Consider the following 22,887-nt stretch of genomic DNA (forward strand, 5'->3'; position numbering starts at 1 on the left):
ATATGACTTCGGTCGATTGTTTGCTTTGTGAACCAATCTTATAAATAAAAATAGATTGAACATAAATTACAAATCTATATAACTTTCTGATATCAGTTGATTTGAAAGAAAAAGATTTTTGCTGGACAACCCCTTTAAGGGGTTCTGACCCTGCAATGTGTCGGCGTGTTTTTAGCTTTGTTTTTGTTTGTTAGATTTTTGTGATGTCTCAATAAAAGTTATCTGATTCTAAGAAGCTGTGGATGGAAATTTGTTTATCGTATGTTCACACAACGCTTTTTAATGCAAAATAACAGCCATTGTTTTCAAATTAAAGTCCATTATTTTACAATGACGGCAATGCACTTACTGATAGTAGGTCCAATTATGCTTCATAGCTCTGATATCAGACACCCCTCCTTCAGCCTGTGCTGTCCTGCTCTGTATGCTGAATGGCAATCCTGTCCGTGAGATTGCCAAGCATAGAGAAGCATGTGACCACAGACATATACAGGCTCAGAAGATGACGCCAAGGCAGGAGCATGGTCACATACTGCTCTTTTATGAATGTTTATAGTCTGTTCCTGGCTTTAGCTTAAAAAATCTGTCATATAAATCTCTCTGTATAAACGCACCATTGAAACACCATCAGAGTCAGCCTATCATACAAGCAACTGACAGGGAGAATATTTGGAGGAGCATTTATTTCAGGGCAAACAAACATAACACAACAACACAATCTCATTATTATACAAACAAGCTGGCAGAGGTTTGGAGATAACAGTCCTACAACCGCAGGACCCCTGGGATGCGGTACCTCGACAGCTGAAACTTATAAAGGACTGCATAGAAAACTTGGTGGTCTCTCAGCAACCCCCTCTAAGCGCAAGTACCAAATGTAGCACTGAACCTCCTTGGATCTTATAGTCTGAAGCGGTCTTTTCATCATTCCTAAGATAAAAAAATACTAACAAAATTTAATTTAATTTTATATGCAAATTGATTTTTTATACATTCTCTCGTGGTGGTTTCACCAGTGGCTTCCTTTTTACTAATATACCAATTAATCACAGTCATACATAGATATTAATTATATGTTAGTACTTTACTCACTAGTCAGTAGTTTTAGCTAAAGCCAGAAGTGGAACCAAAACAGAAGGATTTTAATCTTTCCATTCTAGTTTTCACTCCCTAAAGTGAGGACCAATGGCATCTTGGGAACGGTAGCAGCCAGGGATTGGGACAGGATCAGGGTCCTTTATCAGCTGACTGCATCTTATATGGAGGCCTAAAAATCAGTGTAAGAACCCAGTTACACATAACGATCATCCGACACGCAAGTCGGCTGATTGCTGTCTTGTTCTAGAAATGTTCTAAAATCCTGATTGCAACCACTGCTTTCTTCTATGGACCCCCCCGAGCAATCTTTAGATCGTCTGGGTGGTCTATAGATGTCTTCTCGATATCTGTGCGTATAATAGGTCAGACAGTGCAGCTGGGAACGGGGAGGATGCACGCTTCCTCCTCAATATCAGGCCATGTAATAGTCTGCAGAATATCTCCTTGTGTAAATGGAGGATATGATGCCAACAATGATGGAAGTGAAGGAAAGCACAAATGATCTAGTGATGCAGCCCTGCATATGTGATACCAAAGCTGTGTAAAAGGATCCTTCAAGGGAAACTATCAGCAGGTCAGCAAATCTAACCTGCTGATAGCCCCCTATAGCGCCTGGGACGCTGAGGAGGAAGCAATGTGTCTTATCTTTCTCCCCAATGCCAGTCACGCACTGTTAGTAGGCGTAATCTTCTGCCAGGAGTACTGTTAGGACGACTGCCTCAACCCCACAGTCATGCAGCCCGCCAGCTACACTTATTATTAATGGAGCAGGCAGGCTGGATGACACTGACGGGGTGGGGCAGCGCTCCTACAGAAGAAAAGACCAGATTCCTTTAGCTCTCTTAAAATTCATACATTTATTGTTGCAATTCTTTAAAAGCAACTGACGCGTTTCGCTACGGTGACGTTACCCGTTATCCCATGAATAAGAACTGGACAGGTTCGAAACCCATAGGTTGTTTCTAAAAGAGTTGTAACAATAAATGTATGAATTTTAAGAGAGCTGAAGGAATCTGGTCTTTTCTTCTGTATGAATACCCCGGAATCCAGGGGCTTTGCCTTCATGCCTTCATGCCTTCATTTGTGATTGTACACGTCTGGGCACTGACCACATATCTGTGCTTATATGCAGCGCTCCTAGCCGAAGATTACACCGACTGACAGCGCGGGACCAGCACAGAGGAGGAAGGTATGTGACACATTAGATATGTCTAACCTGTTGATAGTTCCCCTTTAAAGCGTTACTGTAATTTAACCCCTTAAGGACCGGGCCAATTTCATTTTTTGCACTTTTATTTTTTCTCCTTGTGCTTAAAGGGGTTGTCCGGCGAAAAAAAATTATTCACAGAATAACACACATTACAAAGTTATACAACTTTGTAATGTATGTTATGTCTGTGAATGGCCCCCTTCCCCGTGTTTCCCCCCACCCACGCTAGACCCGGAAGTGTGGTGCATTATACTCACCGCATGTCGTGTCGTCCACGGTCTCCGATCGTCAGCAGTGACGTCTTCTTCGGGAGCTTGGCGGATCTTCCCGAGTGCCGGCCGCCCTCTGCAGCGTCATCCGAAGCTCAGCCGCGATTGGCTGAGCATAACTGTGCTCAGCCAATCGCGGCTGAGCGGCTGATGACGCGGCCACGTCATCAGCTGCTCAGCCGCGATTGGCTGAGCACAGTTATGCTCAGCCAATCGCGGCTGAGCTTCGGATGACGCTGCAGAGGGCGGCCGGCACTCGGGAAGATCCGCCAAGCTCCCGAAGAAGACGTCACTGCTGACGATCGGAGACCGTGGTCGGCACGCGACAGGTAATGTATAGCGCACCACACTTCCGGGTACACGGGTGGGGGTGGTGGGACACGGGGAAGGGGGCCATTCACAGACATAACATACATTACAAAGTTGTATAACTTTGTAATGTGTGTTATTCTGTGAATAATTTTTTTTCGCCGGACAACCCCTTTAAAAGGCCATAGCACTTGCAATTTTTCACCTAGAAACCCACATGAGCCCTTATTTTTTGCGCCACTAATTGTACTTTGCAATGACAGGTTGAATTTTTTCATAAAGTACACTGCAAAACCAGAAAAAAAATAAATGTGTGGTAAAACACGCATTTCAATTATTTGGGGGATATTTGTTTTTAAGCCGTTTGCCCTGGGGTAAAACTGACTTGTTATATATGTTCGACAAGTAGTTACGATTACAATGATATGTAACATGTATAACTTTTATATTATGTGATGGCTTGTAAAAAATTCAAACCATTGTTAACAAATATATGTTCCTTAAAATCGCTCTATTCCCAGGCTTATAGCGCTTTTATCCTTTGGTCTATGGGGCTGTGTGAGGTGTCATTTTTTGCGGCATGATGTGTTCTTTCTATCGGTACCTTGATTGCACATATGCGACTTTTTGATTACAATTTTTCTGGATTTGATGCGACCAAAAATGCACAATTTTACACTTTTTACACCGTGCGAGATCAGGAATGTGATTAATTAATAGTTCGGGTTGCTGCAGCTGGAAGCAACAGAAGGCCGAGTCAGGATCAGTGCCATTACGGCGCTGGGCCCGGCCGAAGCAGAATGTGTGGATCGCTCCTCCGGGACAACGTCCCAGAGGAGCGATCCATCCCACTAGACACTAGGGAACGGCTGCATAAGGTAATCGGATGCAGCTATCAACTTTGAATACCTTATTAGCGGGTACAGCGATCGGACCGTGCCAGCTAATAGCCGCGGTCCCGGGCTACATGCGGCACCCGGGATTGTGGTGGTTCAGAGCGGGGTCGCCGACGGCCCTGCTGTGAACTCCTTTAACGAGCGCAGGGCGTAAATATACGCCCGCGGTCCTTAAGGGGTTAAGTTCTGACAGATCTGTCAAAAGTTTAGATCGGTTAGAGTCTCACTGCTGAGGATGCAATCAGCTGATAAACGCTGGCCCTTTTACACGGGATGATTACTGGCAGCGAGGGTTCCTGCCAGCAAAAAATCCTCATGTAAAAGGACCTACAGTACAGTACACATCTGATAATGTAAATGCATCTGTACTGGAAAGCGCTATACAAATAAATATATTATTATTACTTACATCTGTTTTCCACTATAGATAAGCCTCTGCTGTTGTGGAGGAATTCCCTCCTTTTCTTCCACTCGTTCTTTAATCCTTTCCACCTACAGAAGATACATTATTTAATGAAAACCGGTGCAGGGTGAAATGTGATTTGCGCCTGTTGTAATTTTTTTAAAAAAAAACACTGAATAAAATTTAGAACTGGAAAAAAAAAAAAAAAGACAAGAAAACTGTTGCACGCTTAGAGCATAAGTAGACTGTACTGTGCCAAAAATACCGCAAGGCTGGTCTCAGAGCAGCATAACGATGAAGATTAAAGACCTGCCCTAACCAGATATCGGCTGAGCCAGCGCTTCCTGCTGGTCCGGAGAAAGAGTTCCATTCTTTTTTGTTTGGTTTTTAAAATTTGGCATGGATTTTCATCAATGAGGATGCCATTGCACCATGATATGTAGATATTGTACTGGTCAGGGCATACAATTATATCTCCTAGGATTGGTTTGGGATCCCTGCCCTATGAGTGACAGACACCATAAATGGAAATAACTTGGTGCAATACCTTGTCAGTGGGTTCAATATCAATTTCTATCTCCTTCCCAGTCAGCGTCTAGAAAGACAATAGCAAATCATTAAACATATGACCATAAAGAGCTCAACAAACAGGAAAGAAAATTAAAGAAAAAGAAAAGTACGGCCAATCAGTAACGAGCAGTCAGATCCACAACTTGAGTGTCTATGGTGAGAAATTGAAGGGGTTGTCCAGCGAAAATCTTTTTTTTCTTTTTAAATAAATGTTTTCAGAAAGTTATATAGAGTTGTAATTTACTTCTATTTAAAAATATCAAGTTTACCCATACTTATCAGCTTCTGTATGTCCGGCAGGAAATGTTTTCTTTTCAGTCTGACACAGCGCTCTCTGCCAACATCCCTGGTCGAGACAGGAACTGTCCAGAGCAGGAGAGGTTTTCTATGGGGATTTGCTGCTGCTCTGGACAGTTCCTGTCTCGGCCAGGGATGTCAGTACAGAGCAGTGAGTCAGACTAAAAAGAAAACAACATTTCCTGCAGGACATACAGCAGCTGATAAGTATGGAAAGACTTGACATTTTTAAATAGAAGTAAATTACAATTCTATATAACTTTCTGAAATCAGTTGATTTGAAAGAAAAATATTTTCGCTGGATAACCCCTTTAAATTTAATTTGCATAAAGTTATATGGGTTTTCCATGTGACGATTGCCTACTTTGTAATGCAGAGTTAGCTCTCGGTCTGCTGTGAATGAATGAATGAATGAATGAATGAATGAATGGATAAAAAAAAACCTGTGCTAAGCATGATGTAACCCTATCCTACTGCAATGTCACAGTGTAAGCCTTTACTTAGTTGAAGGACTAGATACAGTTGTTTCCTGAACTAATTTATAGATTTCCTGACCCATAGGGTTCTATTGGGCACTCACCCCCTCCAGGATTTTTTGTTTTAATGGAAAATAGGCCCGGAAATTATAGGACATGTGCCCCATAAAACCCTATGGGGGCATCCAGAATTCCAGACAACTCCGGGTGTGCATCTGAAAACTGTCCAGAATCCAGAATTAAATTTCTTATAGAAATCCTGAAAAATGAAATCTGTCCAGTGATTGTATGATGTAAACCATGTGATTATGAAGTTTGGACCTGGCCGTAGCAGTCATCCATGCTAATACTGCTTTTTTTTTTTTTTTACACCAAGTGTTATTCCACCCGAAGGGTACAAACCCACACACCGTATACGCAGCAAATACGCAGCAGATTTGATGAAGATTTGATGCTGTGTTCAGTTATTTAGATCTAATCTGCTGCGTATTTGTGCAGTAAATACGCTGCATATATGGTGTGTGGGTTTATACCCTTAAAGGGATTCTTAAATACAAGCGTGTACCTGTCACTATAAAATGCTGCAGTGTTTCAGACCTATCCCCATTATAATGCTGGTCCGGAAGGGGCTCTGAGTCATTAGGGTGGTCTCCTACTACTACTTCTCCCTGGAGTAATAGAGCTCTCCCAGTCTGGATATAGGAAGAGATCGATCAATCAGGGCTGGCGGAGTCGGTTAGAAGCTTCCGGGGGGAAACAGCTCCAGCATCTCAGAGCCAGGTTGGTTTTATTCTTATGACGTCACTAACATGCTGCAGCGTTGCAGAGTGATTCATACACCATAGTGATAGGGAGCGTGTGCTGTGTGAGCTGGTTCTTTAAAAAAAAAATCCTCCAGTCCCCAGTATAGGGATTAACCCCTTGGAGCCCAGCAATCACATGGACAGAGTGAATGAATGGGGTGCACTGTATGTGCTTGGCCAGCACCCCATTTATGATCTATTCGGGACCGGGTAATAGTGCCAAGGGCTGGGTGATGGCCCCTTATACTATGGCTGCCGCCGCTGATGGATGGCTTTCTATAAGGTTTATTGGGAAATTCAGCTAACACGTTCAGCTAACACGCTGTATGGCGAGCCCTGCCGCCATACAGCGAGCAATGGCATCATACGGGGAGCCCATTGCCATCATACGGGGAGCCCATTGCCATCATACGGGGAGCCCATTGCCATCATACGGGGAGCCCATTGCCATCATACGGGGAGCCCATTGCCATCATACGGGGAGCCCATTGCCATCATACGGGGAGCCCATTGCCATCATACGGCGAGCCCATTGCCATCATACGGCGAGCCCATTGCCATCATACGGGGAGCCCATTGCCATCATACGGGGAGCCCATTGCCATCATACGGGGAGCCCATTGCCATCATACGGGGAGCCCATTGCCATCATACGGCGAGCCCATTGCCATCATACGGCGAGCCCATTGCCATCATACGGGGAGCCCATGCCATCATACGGGGAGCCCATTGCCATCATACGGGGAGCCCATTGCCATCATACGGGGAGCCCATTGCCATCATACGGGGAGCCCATGCCATCATACGGGGAGCCCATTGCCATCATACGGGGAGCCCATGCCATCATACAGGGAGCTGAGCTCAATCTCTACAATACAGAAGCAAACTACAGCCATCCTATATGACCACACCGGGCACTGGTTATCCTGGCTGCTGCTGCTTCCTGCCAATGGATGCCGCCTCGCTACAAGCCCAGGCTGCATGTGGTCGCCATCACCCGGTAGAGCCGGCACCTTCTCTCCCCCTCCCCCAGCCATAGTATCGGGCTCCCCGCCGGTATACAGGCCACTCCCGCGGTGATAGAAGCCGCAACCAACCTTCACTTTAATCAGCATCCTGGCGGCGACTGTGTATCACTCAGAACCGCGCACCCGAGCCTTCCTCTAAGCGGATTCACTTCCGGTGTCGAGGGTCAGGTGACAGGAAGTTACCAGTGACAGGTGTGACGTCACTGCGCTCGTTTCTCGCTCCATAGGTGTAGATAAAGCCATAGGTGTGTATACCGCTCAGGCTTTTGCTGCTTTCCGTTCTCTGCTTCTATCATTGCTGACATCCATCTCACCCGCCGGCCATTGCTTCCTCAGTGTGCTTCATCTTCAGCGCTAGCCGCATCCTCTCATGCCTGACATTACGTGCTCGCTTCTCTCTAGTCTTGTATAGTCTCTTTAGCTGGGGAGGTAGAATGACCTTGAGGTCTCCTGGGTTACTGCCTCCGGCTGTGGCAAAACTACAATTCCCATCATGCTCGGGCAGCTAACGCTTTGTCTTTGGTTGGCAAGGCATGATGGGAATTGTAGTTTTGTAGCAGCTGAAGGGCAGCAAGTTTGACATTTGTGATCTAAAACCTCTTGCTAGGATTGCTTCTATGGGAAAGGGTAGAGTAAGGCTATGTTCACATGCGGTGGATATGCTGCAGACTAGTTGCAGATTTTCCTCTTTAACTTAAAGGGGCACTCCGGCAACAACATAAAAAAAAAATTCAAATTAACTGGTGTCAGAAAATCATATAAAATTGTAATTTACTTATGTTTAAAAACCTCACGCCTTCCAGTACTTGTCAGCTGCTGTATGTCCTGCAGGAAGTGGTCTGACACAGTGCTGTCTGCTGACTCCTCTGTCCATGACCAGAATTGCCCAAAGCATGTAAGGTTTTCTATGGGGATGCTCTGGACAGTTCCTGTCATAGAGAGAGGTGACAGCAGAGAGCACTGTGTCAGACTGGAGAGAATACACCACTTCCTGCAGGACGTACAGCAGCTGATAAGTACCAGAAGACTGGAGATTTATAAATAGAAGTTAATTACAATTACAGTTGATTTAAAAGGAAAAAAACGGAGTTCCCCTTTAAAGTGGGAAGTCAGAATCAGTAAGAGATCTTCAGTATCTTCAGTATTTCATGCCCAGAAGAGGCTGTCCTATGATTAAAAGTCATAGGATAGGAGATAACTAGCTGGTCATTGGGGGTCCAACCACTAGGACTCTCACTACTCCCAAGAACAAACATAGTTTTCCCCTGGTGAATGTAGCAGCATTGTACGTACTCAGCCAGCACTTGATTCACTGGATATGTGATTGCTGAACAATGGTGTTGAGCGAACAAAATATTCCGGGTTCAACAACGTTATCTGAATACTGTTTAATTCCCTTGGATGCTGCCATGAAGACAAAGATACATCCTGTGACTGTATCCATTTTTACCAGGACTTCCTAGGACGGCATCCACCAGGGAATTAAACAGTGTTCAGATAGCGTTGCTGAACCCGGAACATATGGACAGGTTTGCTCAACACTATTGTCTGTTTAACCTCTTGCACATGCTGCAGTCAGTAGGGATCCTGTAAGAGTAAGGGCCCCTTCACACTACGGAATCGGCACCGAAAATTCTGTGCGCAATGCCTCCCCGTGAAACACATAGCAGGTAGAATTCAGTACCAATTCCGCGGGCGGGCGTTCTGCACAGAAATTCAGCGCCGATTCCGGAGTGTGAACAGACCCTAAGTGGGGACTGACTTACTGTTAGCACCCTATTTGTCAGTGGGCTGCAATGGTAGCGCGGGGTCTAAGAGGCATTGGCATATACCATAAGCTTCTGCCAGAGGAACGGCACAACAATTTGCCTGTGAGGGTGTGTTCACACATGCATGTTTTTAGTTGCAGATTATGAATACAAAGCCCCAAAAAAGTGGAGAAGCCGCACTCTTTCCGTTATACATGCCCTCCATTCATGGCCTGGTACTGGCTTTGTATTCACTAATTGCAGTTTGAAAACTGAATATGTGAACACAGCCTGAGTGTTAGGCCTCGTACACGTCCCTGTTCGTCTTTCAGCTGTTCAGCTCTGCCATAAAAGCAGAATAACGAAAATGTCCAGACACAGACGACATCTATTGATTATAACCGGGTCTCTGACATAGTTTCTGACGTTTTAGTAAAATAAACTAATTGAGATATCTCATGGAAACAGTAGTATATATACAAAAATAGTGGGCACCGCTACAAATAAGGAGTGCTAAACCAATGCATATAAATAACACATAACTCCCCAAAAAGACAAAAGCATATGCACAAAAAGGTAGCACATCACAAAGATACTTTATTATAACAATATCAAAAATACTGAAAATACCATCACATCAATTATGCAGGGGTAAAGCAATAAGGAAGGCAAACCCCAAACACTACCCTACATTAAAAACACTTAAAATGTCAACATGAGACCTGCCGGCGTACCAGCCAGGTCTAATCAACCACACTGACCTCGGACCATATGAATAATGGTAAAGTCTAACAAAGCTGCCTAAGCAGAGTCCCTATGACATATGGCATCACCAAAATGGTATAAACGTAAGGTAGAAAAATGAAAACGATCACCATATACAGTCCTTAAAAATAGGGAGCGGGTCAGATAGGCAAGAGTCACCAGCAATCCCCGCCGCGGAATCCCGCCGTGCTCAGTGTGCTGCTTTGAGCGAATGGGAGAGCGCGGGAGCAGACAGGCGCGTGCTCTCCCATTCGCTCAAAGCAGCACACTGAGCACGGCGGGATTCCGCGGCAGGGATTGCGCCGTGTCTGCTCAGAAACTCTCACACACAGATTTTTGTGTCTTGAGCAGAAAGCAGCAGCTCAGAACTGGAAGAAGGAGACTGAATAGATAATAACAAGTATGGATACAACTATTAGTCTCACTTGGGTAGCAACATGTCAGAAGTTATGTGTCTTACATGCTAATCCTTAGTAAAATCCTGAAGGCTTAGCATTCAGCTGATTTGTTCAGAGGTGTACACCTCTTAGTGAATCAGGCAATGCAGCGCCAATCTCATGCCGCACACTTAGAAATGTACAGTATGCCAAACTCTGCCTACTTTTTTTTTTTTAATTGGTGTGGCTGCTAGAGATGAACATACCTAACGTATCGCAGCAGAAAATCCGCTGCGGATCCGTAGCAGATTTAACTAAATGAATGAACACAGTATCAGATCCGCACTGACAAATCTGCTGCGGATCCGCAGCGGATTTGACAGTGCGTATTTGATGCTGTGTTCATTCATTCAGTTAAATCTGCTGCGGATCCGCAGCAGATTTTCTGCTTCGATACGGTAGGTGTGAAGGCACCCTTAAAGCATTTCTAAGGAGTATTTTCAGCCAGGGAGGAGTATGCATATGCAATAATACAAATAAACAATACATGGGCAGGGGAAATACAGTGCAATGCAGGAAAACTATTACTATAGCTGTCCTCTATGCATTAACAGGAAATTTAGACAATTATAAATTTATCCTGAAAGTGTACCTGTTGTGACGGCCCACTGACAAATCAGCAGCAAGTTCCTCTCTTCATTCCGAAGTTCAGGTCTCCATGGATACGAACACGCAGTAAGACCATAATGCACAGGACCCCCATTAGATCAGTATGGGGGTCACGCGCATTATGGCCTCATTATGTGCTTGTAACAATGAAGACTCATGCTGTCTTTACACAGAGCGATAATTCGCCGGATTGTACGATTAACGATTTCGAAGTAACAATTTTTTTTAATAACGATCAGTGTTTAGACGGAACGATATATCGTATGGAAAAATCGTTTTGCGATCGCTTAAGCCTATCTCGCACATAGGTTAAATCGGTCAACAACTGTTTACACGGAACGATCTGCGAATCTTTTGCGAACGACCAACGACGATTTGAGAACATGTTCAAAGATCAAAATTAACGATTTCTTGCTCGTCGCTTGATCGTTCACTTCGTTTACAGAGCCAATTATCGCGCGAATTCGATCGTTATCGTGCAAATTCGCACGATAATCGTTCTGTGTAAACTCAACATCACACTCCCGAATAAAGGCAGGGACTTGTCACTGATCCAGCAATAAACCGCCATGCTCCTGTCCGGAGTTGACACAGAAAGCAGGACTGGGTGAATACAGGAGCCATGCGTTCCCCGGGGGATGTTGGGCCCGCCTCCAGTGCATCAAAAAAACTAATTTGCATATTTAGAAAGTGCCCCAGATGTCGGTAACCAGGTGGCAGATTGAAAAAAGGATGTGGCAGCGTGCATCTGGTTGTATGGAAAAATGACAGAAACAAACACTGACAGTTTCATGTGACGCTTTTTCAGCACAAAAAACGTATGTGCTGAATGTGACGAAAAATTTGGTATTTGTGTTTTTGTTAGTTCTTGAATTACCTGACCCCCCTCCATTCCTGTTGAGTTTTTATAAGTACTATACTATATAACTAACACTTGCTTCTTTTTTATTTCACAGGGAACAATCATGCCACGAATAGACAATGACATCAAGCTGGATTTTAAAGATGTTTTACTTAGACCAAAGAGGAGTACTTTGAAGTCTCGGAGTGAGGTGAGCATTTAATTTTTTATTTCTATATTCCTGTATATTTCTATATATATATTTTAATATTATAGTATAAAGATGCTATACTGAAATAGACCAGAAAAAATAGAAAATACATTTACCACATAAATGAATCCATTGTGTATATACAAGACTGTATTGATATTACATCCATTGTAGGGTTGTAATTAGGGATGGTCCGAACCCGCCGAGGTTCGGGTTCGTCTGAACCCGAACGCTCGGCATCGGATTCCCGCTGTCTGCCCGCTCCGAGCAGCGGGCGGATCCAGCGGGAGGACCACCTGGAAAACTGGGATACAGGCTATGGCTATGGCTGTATCCCAGTTTTCCAGGCGTTGCTCCCGCTGGATCAGCCCGCTGCACAGAGCGGGCAGACAGCGGTAATCATTGCGCATGGTTCGGGTTCGTACGAACTCCGTACGAACTCCGTACGAACTCGGTTTGGACCATCCCTAGTTGTAATCCATGACATGGCTCATCTGCTGTCCTGGTGGGTTATATCACTATGGGGGACATTTATGAAACGTTCGCCTGAGGCGTACACCAGGAAGGTGGTCCTCCTCCCTAGTGTACACCTGCCGTATGCCCCGCTCGCCCGATGGGCGGGCTTGGGGGGCGTGACAAGGAATTTTATGTTCCTATGTGGTCCTGTAACTTCTCACTCCAAAGGCATACTGAGTCAGGGTTCACATTTACCTAATGCGGACGTATTATTATATCTATTATTAAGTCACTTGCAATGGTAATACCGCCATATAGGTGTGTTTGTGACTGCGTTCTTGCTGTCCGTTTAACGGAAAAAAATTATGTATTTGTGTGCATCTGTTTTGATCCTTTTGACTTCCATTATAAAAAGACAGATAAAAATGTATCCTTTTTTTTATAATGGAAGTCAATGGAAAAACTGATCAAAACAGATGCATGGATGCTTGAAAATGACCATGTGAGATGGGAGAAATGTCGCTGTTGGCTATTTTGCTATGTAGCACTGTTTGCCTTGTTTGATGAAGAAATACATTTTTGAACTTATTCACATTGGGAGTGTTGTTGGAATCCTTTACGTAGCTCGATCGTGGTCAAAATCATCCGGCTGGGATCCACCTGCACATCAAGCAGTGCTGCTTCCTATCCTTTTGCACACAGATATATCTGTTTTTTTTCTGTTAAACGGACAGCAAAAGCGCAGTGTGCACCCGTCCAGTGTACATCCGTAGTTGTCCGCAATGCACTAACTTATTCATTGAAGAATAGTAGTATGTATGTGCCGCAATTGTGGGTACATACTAGGACCCACCCATCTTTTTGCGACACAAATCATGTGTGGACGTGTGTGCCATTAAAACGAATAGGTCCATAGTGCTGTCCACTACTGCGGACAGAACTATGGACGTGTGAATGAGGCCTTAGGCTTAGAACCAAAGCCTTAAAAGGGCTATCCAGTGCTACAAAAACATGGCCACTTTCCCCCCTCTCTTGACTCCAGATTGGGTGGGGTTTGGAACTCAGTTCCATTGAAGTAAATGCAAACCACACCTGACCTGGAGACAAGAGAGGGGGAAAAGTGGCCATGTTTTTGTAGAGCTGGATGACCCCTTTAAAGATATTTTACTTACTATACTGCATTGTGAGCTGAATGAAATGTCTGTGAAAGTAACTGGCAAAATTCCCAGCTTTGAACTAGTTTAATGCAGATGGTTGAAGTCACTGAGGACTCTATGTAGCATTTTTATCTTATCTCAGACTAAAGATATAAGCCTTGTCAGACGTACTGAAGTTCCCTTATAAGTGCAATATGCTGCACGCTGCTGGGATTTGGCAGTATTCTGCTTTGCCTTTCTATTCCTCTATATTAAACTCTGTTTCTGCAGTACATTGGCTCTTGTAATTGGGCGCTTTGGGGGGAACTTTGTACCATAAGTTTTGCTATATTGGCTCAAATTTTTTTGAAGTAATGGATGCCCCATTAAAAACCAAGAGACTACAATGCCACAGGAGTGGCCCAAAGTAAACCAATTAGGTTTTACAGTGGATCCACACCTATTGCCTATTACAGTTTTCATTTTCTTCTTTAGAATAACAAGTATGGAATGAATTGGAGTGGAATACCCCTTTAACTTTTTATTATTTTGTTTCCAGGTGGAACTTTCTCGTTCCTTTACATTCAGGAATTCTGGTCAGAGCTATCAGGGGATTCCAATAATTGCGGCCAATATGGACACAGTGGGCACCTTTGAGATGGCAAGAGCCTTGTGCAAGGTGAGGAAGTGTCCAGAATGAAAAAGAAATAAAACGTATATTATATTGCGATAATGCACTGGCATCAGTGTTAGGGCGCGATTTACACTACGGAATCAGTGTGGATTCCGCTGCTTTCCCCCGCTCACTCCCACTTGACTCTCCGCCCGTGCCATAGACTCCATTCTATGCTTGGGCAGATTCCACTGTCCACCCAAAGAATGGACTGGTCAATTCTTTGGACGGACAGCAGAATCTGCCTGAGCATAGAATGGAGTCTATGGAACAGACAGAGAGGCAAGCGGGGGGGGGGGGGAATCCCCAGGATGTTATCCGCACAGATCCCATAGTGTGAACACGCCCTAAGAAATCAAGAACTCAAGTTTGTGTGCTTGACTTGGGGTCACTGGATATGTTAGCTTTTACATTGCATTACATTGAGGTAGAAATGAAGTTGCTGTATATTTCGAGCAGCAACTATTCTTCACATATAAGGTTGAAATGTGACAGTATTCTTAATAATAGCTTCCTTTCAGTTTTCTCTCTTCACAGCGATACATAAACACTATTCAGTCGAAGAGTGGAAGAAATTTGCCGCCACCTCTCCGGAATGTCTCGATGTGAGTAATAGTTTCCTGTAGTCTTTTATTTGACATAGTGCACTGTGACATCCTACAGACATATTTTCTCCAATAGTCTTCTACTAGATATCTGATTTTCTTAACATAATTTTCTGCATGTGCCAAAGAATGTGGCAGCAAGCTCTGGTACTGGCCAGTCCGACTTCCAGCAACTAGAAGAGGTATTAATGGCCGTCCCTCAGATCCGTTACATCTGCCTTGATGTAGCTAATGGATATTCGGAGCAGTTTGTTCAGCATGTGAAAGATGTCAGAGCCAGGTTCCCCAAGCATACAATTATGGTAAGTGTATAACTGGCAATGTTTTATTGTTTATTTCAATAGGTTTAATAATTTTTTTTTACTTACAAACATGTAAAACATGGATAAAAACAACACATAGTTTCATATGATACGAACCGTCTTGTCATTCCCTACAAGGTGTCATGAATTGAGGTTTTGTTTTCCTAGCCTTACATTTACTGACACGTGATTTCTGTCTCCAGGCTGGAAACGTTGTAACTGGAGAAATGGTTGAAGAATTAATCCTTTCAGGTGCAGATATCATCAAGGTTGGAATAGGGCCAGGTACTGTTCGCTTAATTTTTCAATGATGAAATATTGGCTATAGAAGATCTTGACGCTTGAAGAAATAAAGACAATGGTGTGCTGAGATCTTGGCCCACACATATGCTTGACATTTACATTGTAACTTACATTACCTGATATCCTGCTTTGGACCATAGTACTGCTTTTTCTCAAAAGCAATACCAATAATATTATAGGTTATTGAAAAAATTGAAATACCGTCTTTGTATACCGATAAGTACGCTTATTAAAGAGGAACTGTGGTCAGTTTAACCCTTTCACAACTATGGGTCATTGATGCCTCAGTGCCCAGGTCAAATTTTGATTTTCAGCCATGATGATCAACCACTGTTTCTGCCGCTCCCCTGTCATTTTAACAAGCCTCCCTGAGCTGGCGGCATCTTCAAATCCCTTACTGTAATGACAGAAACCAGTTCTGTCATTGCAATAGAAGCATCAATAGCTTCTATTGCAATGACAAAACCAATCGGGTTCTGTTATTGCAGTTCTGAATTTGAAGATGGCGGCAGCTCAGGGCAACTTGTGACAGTGGCAGGGGAGAGAGGGGAGCGGGCATAGATTGCTGTAGTGTTACTCAGTTTATAACGTAACCTGTAAATCACTGCCACAATCTCTGCCCACTTTCCCACCTTCCCCCTATCCTCACTGAGGCCTCCGGTGTCCCTGGCTACCATCAGGACTCTGTGATTGCTTCACAGAGCCCCGATAGTAAAAAGAGGGAGACTTCTCCCTTTGCAGCCATATAAGATGCTGCGGTCGAGCTGACTGCAGCATTTATAGGTTTAACAGTCAGCATTGGAGCATGGCTCTGATGCTGACAGTTGTGGTGGGTGCTCAGCCATCACTGACAGCCAGGACCTGCAGAGGATGGCATCACCACTGCTTCTCTGCCCATGTCATACTCATGTTAATAAACGTTACTGCAGTATCAGGTATAGGCTGCAGTGACATTAATTTAATGTGTAGCGGCCGGAGGGGGTTAAAAATTTAGTTTCTATATCAGTTTACCCGGAAAAGTCAATCAGGCTCAGGGGGTGTGACATGAGGGGACATGAATCAGGCTCTGATGGCAGTACCTGGTGAAACATTATAACAGAACTGATGCTATAACTTCTGGTTTACCAATAGATTTTTTGGTGTTTTTTTTTCTCCATTTTCCATTGGAAATGTATTTTTATCACCTAATGGAGCATGACATTTTTGAGGCACAATTTTATGTCCACTAAGGTGAGATGTTAATCCAATAATGTATCAGTCCTTCACATTTCTATCTGCTTTATTAAGGTTCTGTATGTACCACACGAAAGAAGACAGGAGTTGGATATCCACAACTGAGTGCTGTGATTGAGTGTGCAGATGCCGCACATGGACTCAATGGCCATATTATATCGGTATAGTGTATACTTGCATGTGTTTAAACATTTGTGCATATATATATATATATATATATATATATTGTATACTGTTATACAAATGCAGTTAGGCAAGAAGCTGTACAGAATGATAAAGATATTCTCTGTTTTCAGGATGGAGGTTGTACTTGTCCGGGTGATGTGGCGAAAGCTTTTGGTAAGTATCTAAATCCTATCAGAGGATTATTTTACTAAATAGTTGTTAAAATGTGTATGAACACCATACTCACCAGCAACTTTTGGCATCAGCGCTCTAGTTCTCCCAGCTGGGCTTTGTTTACCTGGCTGTAGTGATGGCGTGCCCTTATACCCATGTAACCAGTCACTTGCCTCAGAGCTCTTCTACTAATGGGAGCAGTCATGCCCTACAAGTTTAACTATATTGAGAAGAAAATACCCCATTAAATAAACCCTTCTATCGAGACACCCATCCACAAGGCCCAAACATACCCAAAAAAACACTACCCGACCCATTATGCCACATGTAGCAGCCTAATTTGATGACATCTGACAGCAAGGGTTCATCAATTCAAGCTGCTTGTTATAAAGTATGACCCTGTCATCTGCATGTTAAAAAGAAACATGGATCACATCATACTCTGTATACTCTCAACATTCTTGCATAAAAGAATCCCACAGTGTGGACAGTTCCTTGTTCTAGCTGGTCTTGCACCAGTAACCATGCCTTGTCCCAGGGCGCCACGATCACTCAATTTTGCTATTCTAAAGTGGATATGCCCTGAAACTGATCCAACTGATGCACTCAGGGGGTCGCTTGTCTACTTTCCATACAGGAAAGCTCCAATCAATGATGAAAGGGAAATTGTGCCTTTATACCGAACACACTTTTTAATTATTTTTTTTTGTAGGAGCTGGAGCTGACTTTGTAATGCTGGGGGGTATGTTATCAGGACACACTGAATCTGGAGGGGAAATCATTGAGAAGGATGGGAAGAAGTATAAATTATTCTATGGTATGAGCTCAGAAACAGCCATGAAGAGGCATGCTGGCGGAGTGGCGGAATACAGGTAAATATTATGACTAGAACCCCACAACTAGATCACTAGATATAAATGTCGTAATCTAAATCTGCTTTCCTACATCTTTTCTAGAGCTTCTGAGGGGAAAAGCGTGGAGGTCCCTTACCGGGGTGATGTGGAAGATACCATTAAAGACATTCTTGGAGGAATTCGTTCTACCTGCACCTATGTAGGTGCTGCCAAGCTCAAAGAGCTAAGCAGAAGGACAACATTTATCAGAGTGACCCAACAACTTAACCCCATTTTTAGCAACCCATGATTGTTATCTGTTCACTAAATGACACTTAAAGGCTATGGACACTGTGGCAGACATTTTTTATTGCATTGTATATATTTTACTGAAAAAAACATAATTACCATAATTACCAAGTATTTTGACTGTTTGTCTTCTGTAGCATGTACACCTTACAATTCAATACTGCTACTAGATTCCATTCATTGCTTATTCCATAAGAGAGCTCACCGAGTCAAGTCAACAATTTAGATCTGTCATAGTCCTTGTCTCGAGATTCCCACCAATCCCTAGAACAAGCAGGAGGAAGCGCTCAGCAAGGTGATTCTCTCTCTGTCTTCTTGCTGCAGGAGATGGGCCCATGGACTTACTACAGAATTCGTTAAGACAGGAGTTAAGACAGGGAAAAAAGAACTTAGCTGAGTCTTTATGATCGGTGGGTGCTTGAGCACCAAGACTGATCATAACTTTTGACATGTCTCTGTGACATATAGAAAGTTTTCTTTAATGACAGTGCCAGCTTACATTAATGTTTAGTTGTGCAAAAAGAAGGGCTTCAAAATGAGCTGTCAAAGAGCTTATCTGACAGAAAGAGCACCGAGTGGCATCTAGCAGCTTGCTAGGCATTGTAAGACGTACTGGAATGGTCCCAACAGTTTTATTTACAAACAATAATAATTTTTATCTATATAGCGCCAACAGATTCCGCAGCACTTTACAATTCTGGGGTACATACATAGACAAAAAATAGACATTACAGAGATCTACATATAATTATCCATACATGAGGAGTGAGGTACCTGCTCGCATGCATGAGCTTACAGACTAACAATGGTAAATATGTTAAAAAAAACATACAATTGAATTGAAAAATGTCCGCAAAGATGTCCATTGTCTTTAATTTAAAGGGAACCTGTTATGTTAAACATGCTGTCCTATCGGCAGGCAGCATATTATAACGTGGGATTGGCTTAGTAGAATGATATAGTGGTGTTGGAGAATCTACAATATGACATCATTTATTGGTTAAAATGTCTGTTCCATCTGTGCTCATAAGTCTTATAGGTGGTTTGGCTGAATGATTGTTACTCTGCCATACAAGGGCTTACGTACAGATAGGCGACTGTCACTGAGCAGGACCACTCCAATGGGGTTTATGTAGTTAAAGGGGTTATCCAGCTCTACAAAAACATGGCCACTTTCCCCCTACTGTTGTCTCCAGTTTAGGTGGGGTTTTAAAACTCAGTTCCATTGAAGTAAATGGAGCTTAATTGCAAACCACACCTGAACTGGAGACAACAGTAGGGAGAAAAGTGGCCATGTTTGTGTAGCGCTTGATAACCCCTTTAAATTAATAAAATTGCACACAAGATTACATCAGTCTGCTCGGCCTTTCCTGCCATATAACACGCTACCTGCATATAGCTCAGCTTTTTTAATATTAAAGGTTCACAGTGTCATTTAGCCAAACATAATATACAGCATACTACTGATAATTCACATATATGCCTATTGCTGCCTGCCTATTCATTGGCTCACACACATCTAGCATTCCACATTTAATTTGAGCAGCTCAGACTTTCTGTAATGTTCAATATGTTGTAGGTTTCCTGCTTGTTACATTCCCGTGCAGTGTCGGACTGGAGTGCCTTGGGCCCACCAGGGGAAATCATTCTTGGGGCCTACCCTTCAGCCACCGCACTTATCTATGGTAACATTAATAAGGGTACATTAACACGGTGTGATATGGGGCAGTGTAGGGTTGCAAATGATTGCTAATCAGCAGGGCAGGAAATATCCCCACACATATTACCGCCATACTATTACTGACCAGATCCTGTATACTGAGACTGATTTTACCAATAATACCAGTATATAGGAGGGAAATATTATCATACATATTACCGCCATACTGTTACTGACCAAATCCTGTATACTGAGAGTGATATTACCAATAATACCAGTATACAAGGGGGAAATATTATCACATACATATTACCGCCATACTGTTACTGACCAAATCCTGTATACCAATATTACCAATAATACCAGTATACAAGGGGGAAATATTACCGCCACACCACAACCAATACCATCAATATATTGTTACTGACCAAATCCAGTATACTAAGACCAATAAAACACAGTACCGGAATACAAGCAACAAATATTACCACCACATACTGACTAACACCACCACTGCTACTGACTAACACCACCACATACTGACTAACACCACCACATACTGACTAACACACTAACACTGCTACTGAATAAGATTCACTGTACACAGATCACCATCATCTCATCCAGTCATATAGAGGTGGATGCAGGTGTACACAGGTTCTGTACTCCATATACATTACAGTGCAAATATATCAGGTAACTCACAGGGGACGTCTTCTCTGATCAGAGTTCTTCCATTTTCATCTTCTTCTCCATCTGTCCTGGGCCATTATGAGAACTTCTCCGAGCCACGAAGCCACAGAATCTGCCAGACAGACATATTAGGCTCCTCACTCTGGCACCATCCTCATCTCTATACACACTGCACATCTGTATTGGCCCCTTCACACACTCTTTAGTAGGCAGCCCTGACACTATGTATGTATTAGAGATGAGTGAACCGGGTTCGGGTTCGAGTCCATCCGAACCCAAACTCTCGGCATTTGATTAGCTGGGGCTGCTGAACTTGGATAAAGCCCTAAGGTTGTCTGGAAAACATGGATACAGCCAATGACTATATCCATGTTTTCCACATAGCCTTAGGGCTTTATCCAAGTTCAGCAGCCACCGCTAATCAAATGCTGAACGTTTGGGTTCGTATGGACTCCAGCATATATATATATATATATATGTATATATATATATATATATATATATCCCTTACAGTATATGGTCCCCTCTGTGTTGTCCCCATTATAGATGGCCTCCCCTGTGTTGTCCCCCTTATAAATGGCACCCCATATTGTCCATCCCCCATATATATAGCCCCCTCATGTTGTCCTTCAATATAGATATCCCCCTTATGTTGTCCATCTCCCCCCATAGCCCCCCTCATGTTGTCCATCTCCCCCATAGCCAGCCCCCCCATGTTGTCCATCTCCCCCATAGCCAGCCCCCCCCATGTTGTCCATCTCCCCCCATAGCCAGCCCCCCCCATGTTGTCCATCTCCCCCCATAGCCAGCCCCCCCATGTTGTCCATCTCCCCCCATAGCCAGCCCCCCCATGTTGTCCATCTCCCCCATAGCCAGCCCCCCCATGTTGTCCATCTCCCCCATAGCCAGCCCCCCCCATGTTGTCCATCTCCCCCATAGCCAGTCCCCCCATGTTGTCCATCTCCCCCCTATGATAAAAAAACAAAACAAAACCCAACTCACCTGTCACCACGCTCCCCCGCCGGTCGCGCGTCTCTTCTCCTCTCTTCCCGGACAGATGAGCAGCTCCTGGTCCCGGGCAGCACCATCAACACTGAGCTCGCGCGCGCCGCAGCGGCTGGGACTTCCGGTATGCGCTACGTGAACCGGAAGTCCCAGCTGCCGGACCGCGCACAGAGCTCAGTGGGGATGACGCTGCCGGGAAAAGCAGCTGCTCATCTGTCCGGGTGGCGGCGGCACCGGCACGCTTGTGATCACAAGCAAGACGCTGCTTGCGGTCACAAGCGTGATTGACAGGGCAGGAAGCCTATGGCTTCTCGCCCTGTCAATGGGAACACTGCTTGATTTAACTGGAAGCGATCGTTGCGATCGCTTGCAGTTAAAAGGGAAGGTGCGGGCCGGCAATCGGAGGCTGAGTGGGCCCCCCAGGAGCACGGGGGGCCTGGGGGCCCCCGCTGCGTGTTCCCTGACTGGGAGGCGGGGCCTACTCCTGCTCGGGGCCCACCGGGGGTTTCCCCGGTCCCCCGGTGGCCCAGTCCGACCCTGTTCCCGTGTAAGGGCCAATATGTACTGCTCTTTATAGTTCCTGCAGTACAGCTATGAGTATCGTTCGCTTTATGTGCTTTAAGTGTTAGAAGTAATTTAAGTCTACGTTTTAACGAAATAATTTAAGAGTGCAAAGTAACAGTTTACTTCTTGTTGTCAGAATTTGCCTTGAATACAGCTGTAAAGAGAATGTGGGTGTCTGGTAATAGTCATATATAAGTTGCTATACCTTCGTATTTTATTGGTAATGTAGACAAGTAATAGCAGCTCTAATTGTGCATTTTATACAAAGAGGATGCCTGCAAATAAAGAAAATCCTACTGACGGAACCTTTTTCTGAACTCCATTTATTTTTTCATTCCAGAAAAGTCCATTTTATTCTAAAGGGGTTTTCCAGGCTGAAATAATAGATGGCCTGTCCTCAGTGCTGCCACCTGCAAAACAGTAAGCTGTATAGTGCCTAAGTAGTAGTACAACAAAATGCCTACCGTAAAGTGCTCACATATTGGTAACATAAGGTGACCAATTAGCAATAGATATTAATATTAGCGGTAGATGCAAGACTAAGGTTTCCAGACATTTTGTGGCAACTCCTTCAGCAGAAGGAGCTCATGCACCTTGTGTGACTGCACAGCATGCAAACCAGTACATACTGTATATACATCATGTCAGTATAGTAGCGCAAAGATTAAAACAATTTCAGAGCTTGAAAGTCCGTCTTGAAACATGCGAATGAGGCTGGGTTCACACTACGTTTTTGCAATCCGTTGTTTACATCCATTTTTGCAAAAAACGGATGCAACTGTGTGCATCCATTTTTCCATTGACTT

General features: G+C 43.9%; 2 protein-coding genes across 4 annotated transcripts in view; one reads left to right on the top strand and one right to left on the bottom strand.

Moving 5' to 3' along the window:
* GMPR2 (guanosine monophosphate reductase 2) overlaps positions 1-20,825 on the top strand; it is a 35,297-nt gene extending 14,472 nt beyond the window's left edge. The window contains exons 2-11 of one of the 3 annotated variants that reach the window (XM_069961667.1): positions 2,231-2,287; positions 11,875-11,970; positions 14,122-14,241; positions 14,757-14,840; positions 14,969-15,142; positions 15,346-15,427; positions 16,733-16,839; positions 16,975-17,017; positions 17,730-17,889; positions 17,974-20,825. In XM_069961667.1, coding sequence (XP_069817768.1) covers positions 11,884-11,970; positions 14,122-14,241; positions 14,757-14,840; positions 14,969-15,142; positions 15,346-15,427; positions 16,733-16,839; positions 16,975-17,017; positions 17,730-17,889; positions 17,974-18,160 — 1,044 coding nt within the window. In that variant the 5' untranslated portion in view covers positions 2,231-2,287; positions 11,875-11,883 and the 3' untranslated portion in view covers positions 18,161-20,825. Of the gene's footprint in view, positions 1-2,224; positions 2,288-7,505; positions 7,605-11,874; positions 11,971-14,121; positions 14,242-14,756; positions 14,841-14,968; positions 15,143-15,345; positions 15,428-16,732; positions 16,840-16,974; positions 17,018-17,729; positions 17,890-17,973 lie in introns of those variants that run through there. The other 2 variants (XM_069961668.1, XM_069961666.1) reach the window with 2 other exon arrangements.
* On the bottom strand, positions 667-7,538 carry NEDD8 (NEDD8 ubiquitin like modifier). The gene is made up of 4 exons (XM_069961669.1): positions 7,429-7,538; positions 4,733-4,780; positions 4,192-4,274; positions 667-930 (listed from the first exon to the last, which is right to left on the bottom strand). The coding sequence occupies exons 1-4, from the start codon at positions 7,444-7,446 to the stop codon at positions 846-848; spliced, it is 234 nt and encodes a 77-aa protein (XP_069817770.1). The 5' UTR covers positions 7,447-7,538; the 3' UTR covers positions 667-845.
* Positions 20,826-22,887: the final 2,062 nt, after the last annotated feature.

The sequence above is a fragment of the Dendropsophus ebraccatus genome, chromosome 3 (genome assembly GCF_027789765.1).
Source record: "Dendropsophus ebraccatus isolate aDenEbr1 chromosome 3, aDenEbr1.pat, whole genome shotgun sequence".
In the NCBI taxonomy this organism is placed as follows: Eukaryota; Metazoa; Chordata; class Amphibia; order Anura; family Hylidae; genus Dendropsophus; species Dendropsophus ebraccatus.